Below are 6,014 nucleotides of genomic sequence, written 5' to 3'. Positions count from 1 at the left end.
AAGGGTTACAACTTATTACTACTCATTTGCGTAAGGACGAATTCTCCAACAACTCCGGAGACAGCTCTGGGTAGATATTGGGAAGTGCTCCACGTTTCAAAATAATGAAGGGGGCGATTATTGCTGCTCGTGCAACAACAACTGGACCAGTGGCGACGCTGAAGAGCGCTTGAGCAAGGTTCCCCGCGGATGACGACAGCGGTAGCCGTAATAACCAGAAGCCAGCCGCGCAAACCACCGTCCTCGCGTGGGTGTAACTGGCCGGAATCAAAGCGTGCATTATCTTCGAAGGAGCTGAACGAGATTATTGCCCGAAGCTCTAGCGACCGCGTTGCGAGAGGCTGCGATGGAATTATGCAGCGATGCGCGTGGACGGGCAAATTAGAGCGAGGGCGAGCGACTCCGCCGCAGAAAATAGGCCCGGCTAGCACCGTTCTTAAGATTTGCGATACAACGACCCTTGGCACTGATTTCCAACCGCTGATTCCATCGTCGCGCAGCGAGATTTCGCGCAGATACGCAGATATTAGGTGGACTGGAAAGTAATATCGTTTCTGCGAATCTCGATACTTATTTATCATTCATCAGCAAAGAAAAGACACGTATACTTATTACTAAAAGATTAATACTCTAAAATTAAAGCATGTTCATTCCGACCAAGAAAAACGCCAATCTCGCGCGGGAGAGTCTACCGTATAAGAATGCGAAGCGAAACGAAAATCCTCGGTTCAGGAAGAACGCAGGCGTTACCCGGAGGCGTGAGAGTTTCGATATGCATAATTTATGCACAACACTTTTCCGCCCTAGTTTTAGAAGCCAGAATAATAACTCGGCGTCGTAACTTTAAGAACAGAGGTTGTGACACGGGCCACACTCGACCGCCTTCAAAGCCGCGGCCGATTGCCAAAGATAGCCTAATTAGTACAGCGAGTGTGGAAGAAAAGGCTCGTTACGGCGTCTTCATTTTTCCCTCGTCCCACTTCTGCCCGTGGACACGGTTTTCCTGCGGCCAGTTCCACGGATTTTCGTTGTGAGAGAGATGAGGCAGGTGTCGCAATCGCGCGTAATCTCGTTAACCCTAACAACGCGCGTGAATTACGAGCTTCCACGGGAGCGATTTGAATGCCGAAGCACGCGCCTACTGTTTGCCTCGATGTTGCGTGCCACCTAGGAAAAAGTGCAAACCTTTTTGTTCTTATCGTTCGCAGACGACTGATGGAGAAGGGGTCGTCGCAGCCGTGGCAGGAGACTCTTCGAGGAGCAATCGGCGAGGACAGATTGGACGCGTCCGCGTTGAGGGAGTACTTCAGGCCCCTCGAGGATTGGCTGAGAACGGAGAACCTGAGGACGGGCGACGTCGTCGGCTGGTCTTACGGTAAGTGCTGCTGAGTCACTTTGGAGAATTGTTTCGTTGTTTCGATTTTTTTTTTTTTTTTTTAAGTTATATGGTGCCCTGAAGAAGTCCTAGACCTTGAGGTCTGCTTCTTTGGATTGATAGATATATAATTATTCTCACTGTGAGTTCCTTACCTGCTAGCAATCGTGAGAGACCGTCTGGCACAGTGTCGGGCTCGACTCGAATCAAAACCGCTTGAAACTATCTAATGGTTTCATGCATATTGACATCGTTTATGCGTTTATGTATGTTGATACCCACAGAAATATGCTAAAACGTGTGCTGAATACGTATAGTAGTACGATTGTATCAATATTTCATCGTGCACAAATGTACAAATTCTATACACGTTCAGTCATTGCAGGGTCCCTTTCATGAGCAGATATCTATCCTTCTTTGGTTACAAAGAGCAGCAATCTATCTTAAATCTTCGTAATAAAATTATTTCCAATCTCCCCGTGTCACCTACCCGCTCCACCTACGGAAGTCCACTAAACCCGGAAGAATACCTCCCTGTCTCGAGTCACGCAACCATCGTCCACGTGGAACCCACGGCGCGAAAGAACTAGATCGACGAAACCACGACGATTTTAACGCGTCGGATGTATAACAGCCGATGACTTCTCACTTTCGATTCTTCGTATCGCGAAACGGTTGACTTTCCAATTCCGCGTTCGAGTGCCATGTCAGGCGTGCGATTCTCATTCGAGACAAGCGATTTTTTCCCCTCCCGCAATCAGACGCAAACAAGGAACCGATTCACGTGACACCGCGCGATCAGTACGGGGCTCTCCTGGTGCGCCTTTCATCGTAACTTGTTACAAATTATGCAACTTCCTACCGTAACAGATTGAAGGTTGCAGTTCCCACGTGCCAGTTACCGTCGAGCGCTACAAATATTCATTGTGTGACGACACTCCGCTGAATTACGATCCCGTTGTACGAAGAAATTATCGGGATTGCCGCGTCTTTCCCCGAGCCGTGCCTGTTCGGCTGTTGCCAAATTCCGCGCGGAAAACTCGCAACCGCCGTTGCACAAAACTGCCGCGCTGAAAAGCAAGAAAATTAAGGAAATCGAACAACAAAGATTTTCGGACTTTCAGTTTGGATTTTTGCAAGTTCTGACCCTTCTTAATCCGAAGGATCTTCGAATCCTCTACTTACCTATTTGTCTTTAGACAAAATACGCTTTAAACCAAAGCGTATCCGTCGAATGATTTCCAAACTCGACGCGTTGAGTCTCTTTCAACGCTTCCTCCTTAACGTTTCGCTCGAATTTTGATGTTCCGAGACGCTTCTGGGCACCTTTTCGGAATTTTGCGAGGCCTGTACGTCGCCTCGATCGTGGCTACTTCCGCCGTAAACCGTGGCGTAGGTATCTGGGCCCTGGCTGGCGAAGTTCTGGGCCCGTGGGACTGGCGAAATTGCGAAATCGGAGTGGAGCGGACGCGAGCATGTAAGATGTAAGAGGAAAGAGGAGAACGTCGATCCGGAGCGAGAAGCTAACAGTCGTGAGACACGTTCGACGATTCGACTCTCGTTTCCACTGCACGTTGCACCTTAAGGCCCGCCGCTCGAATTTGCACGTATGCTCGCGTGCGCAACTCGCAGGCCTTTTCCGTGTCCTCTCGCTCGAGTGTGAGAATCGGAGATGGGCGATAATCTCATCTGGATAGACGTTCCAAGTAGAAGATCGATCGATTGCAAATCAAATTTAAATGCTTGACGGTCTAGCAATCGATCAATGTTACTTAGAATAATATCTTAATATATAAAAACGTTGGTACGCATGCATGTCTGACCATCACGGTTGAACTACTGAAGCTATCCTTACCTTATACTCACATCACATGTTCGTGTGGTGCTTCGGATTGTTTTTGTTTGTGTTAGACACTCCTAGGTGGGATCTGTTTAGCTCAAATTCATACCATATAATATTTAAATAAAAAGAAAGTCTGGGCGAAATTTGGACTGGGGTGGAGATATTATAAAACAAGAACGGTATTCCACGATGGGTGAAACCACGGGGAACAGCTAGTCCTATTATAAAATGGTACCCAACATTTTCTTCTCCTGTGGTGGCACCTTCTATCCTCACCACCAGAGGGAAATCGCGATCCGCGCGTTTCTCAAACGCACTCGGTCCCGCTTAACATTCATACATAAGCCATTCCATACCGACCCTCCCAACATCCCGGCATCCAAGACACAGGTCTGTTAGGTAGCCTTACTGAAGAGTCCATTAGCAAACCCAGAACGAAATGCTCCCTTCATAGGAACCGGCGCCGCCACCACACTACGAAATGAAAAATTTATCCAAAAAATGCGTCTACAAGGGTCGTCTTCTTCGTTCGACTATAATCTTGCATTTCGAATCGCGTGTCATTCGAATGGATCCGCATTGACGGGATAAAAGGAAGAAATCGGTTCACGGACACCGACCAGGGGGGAAAACGGGACTGCTTCTTAGAAGCGATGGCGATGGAAAGCGGAGATGTACGTGACTCGCGCGCGTACCATTGCAGAGGAAGAAATTACAAACGGTTAGGTCGTATAATTTCTCTTTCGATCGCGATACCTGTGCGTGCCTTTTTCTTTCGCGTCGAAAAGCGGCCTCAGCCATACCGTAGTCCCTCGATCCACAGCGCGAGTTTTGCTTTCGTTCGAGTCCATCGTTCTATCGATTTCACCCTCGTTTTCATTTTATCTTCGATTCCAACAAGATCGGAGGAAGAAACGAACCTCTCGATCTCTATGCAGACGTAACGCGTTAGAAAAAGACAGGAAGGTCCGATCGAAAGGGAAAACCACCTCTCTCCGTTCCCCCTTTACCTCTCCCTTTACTTCCCCTCGATAGGTGGGCCCAGTTTTTTGTTTCCGTCAATCTCGATCGCGGGATTCCAGAGTGGTTCATTTCCTATCCTTCGCCCTGCAGCACGAACGATCTCTGCGGCACGTTCTCCAAGCTCGCAATTTAACGATTCGCAGCCAAGCAAATGGCGAACGATTATCGGAACAACTTCTATCCGTCGACTATCCCAGGAATGTTTCCCCCTGCCGTTCCTATTTTTTTCACTCTACTCGCTGTACCAACTCGAAGGAAAATCATCGATCCAGACATTTTCTACACCTTCTAAATCTTATGAAATAGAAATCCCACGTGTCTCGCTCACTAAATTCAATCGTAACATTGAGGGACATTCCAAGAACGAACAGTCGATAGCGCCAGTAAATTGCAAAATATCAATCCTTCAGGTTTCGTGCTTTAAAATTATGAAATTGAAAATTCTAATTTACGATAGCCACGAATAATCTGATTGCAGATGGAGACTACTGCAAGCGCAGCATAGAGACAGCGGGCCTGCAGGTCTACGGGAGCGGATTCTACGGCGTTGGCTCGACGCATACCTCGACGATCCTGACTGGTATCATGGCGATTCTCCTGACGGTAATTGGGGTTCATTAAGAGAGGCGGACACGTGAATCAAGCGTCCATATCCCGAGAGCGTTTCATTCGACACTTTCCCTTCTCTCGAGCGTCGCGGACCGGAAACCGACCGACGCTCCACGATTCTGCCAAAGCCACCGACCAAATAGATCAGCAAATATCTAAGGGAACTCCGTCAGGGCCTGGGACTTGTCGACCGTGCTTCGCAGTCGAAATCCGTTTCGATGCTAGCTTTCGGTGCTAGCGACTTAAAGGGGAACGCCAAGGCTGAATTGGGAATTCTTTTCTGACGATACGAGATGTATTATAAACATAGTCGATAGGTGTATCAAAAATACATAAACAGTAGTTATAAAAATGTTCATTAGGAAATGTCAACGCGTAGGTATAGAAAATCTAAATCTCCCACGACCCTATCCAATGGGATAAATTTCTATGGTCCTGATGCTCCCACATGAAGCTAGAACTTTTAGAAAAATATTCGCTCGCGTCAAAGCGTTCCCCTTTACCATAGGTGCTAGATAAAAATTGGATTAAGCTACACGTTGAAAGAGACGTCCGGAATCTACCCTATCGCTGCAGGTGTAGGCGCCATTGAGCGACGCGTGCACCTATCGTTGCGTGTAAGTATTCGTTATTAATTTAATCGCCACCCATCTAGCAATGGACGTAGAACGGCTATAATTAGGAGGCTCGCGTGCGAATGCGGGCACGTGAATCGCGATACGTGCTATAATTGTCGGCTCCGTTATTTGGCGAGAAGATCAGATTCACGGTTCGTAGCAGACAATGTCGACCATGTTCCGAGCCGACGGAAATGTAAAGGGTGTGTAAATACGATTGTTTATTCCGTTAATATATTCGACGAAAACCACGGAGATGTTTTGAAACGTTTAACGCGTCAACCTGTCTTTTCAGTTCTTCAGGAAACGAGCAATTTCGCGTGCGATTCTCCGTCTAGTTAAAACTCGCTTGAAAATTATACGAGGAGGAACTCTTAACCTGTATTTATTTTCATTCGACGCGAAAAGGAATTTTTTTTATTTTATACTTTCAAACTCGACCGCGTGAGTTACCTTTTAGTTATCCTCTCGTTCGTCGTTGAGGCGAGTTCTAATTTTAAGAAGAATGTACTGTAAGTGAAACTAGACAAATAAAGGAAGAAAACAA

General features: G+C 47.1%; 1 protein-coding gene across 3 annotated transcripts in view; it reads left to right on the top strand.

The window, feature by feature from the left end:
• LOC128874767 (angiotensin-converting enzyme) overlaps window positions 1–6,014 on the top strand; it is an 81,440-nt gene extending 75,426 nt beyond the window's left edge. For all 3 annotated transcript variants that reach the window (XM_054119815.1, XM_054119816.1, XM_054119817.1), the window contains 2 exons: window positions 1,209–1,375; window positions 4,720–6,014. In XM_054119815.1, coding sequence (XP_053975790.1) covers window positions 1,209–1,375; window positions 4,720–4,862 — 310 coding nt within the window. In that variant the 3' untranslated portion in view covers window positions 4,863–6,014. The remainder of the gene's footprint in view (window positions 1–1,208; window positions 1,376–4,719) is intronic.

The sequence above is a fragment of the Hylaeus volcanicus genome, chromosome 4 (genome assembly GCF_026283585.1).
Source record: "Hylaeus volcanicus isolate JK05 chromosome 4, UHH_iyHylVolc1.0_haploid, whole genome shotgun sequence".
Lineage (NCBI taxonomy): Eukaryota > Metazoa > Arthropoda > Insecta > Hymenoptera > Colletidae > Hylaeus > Hylaeus volcanicus.
The sequence above is the reverse complement of the archived record's forward strand: the minus strand, read 5'-3'. Positions and strand labels throughout refer to the sequence as shown.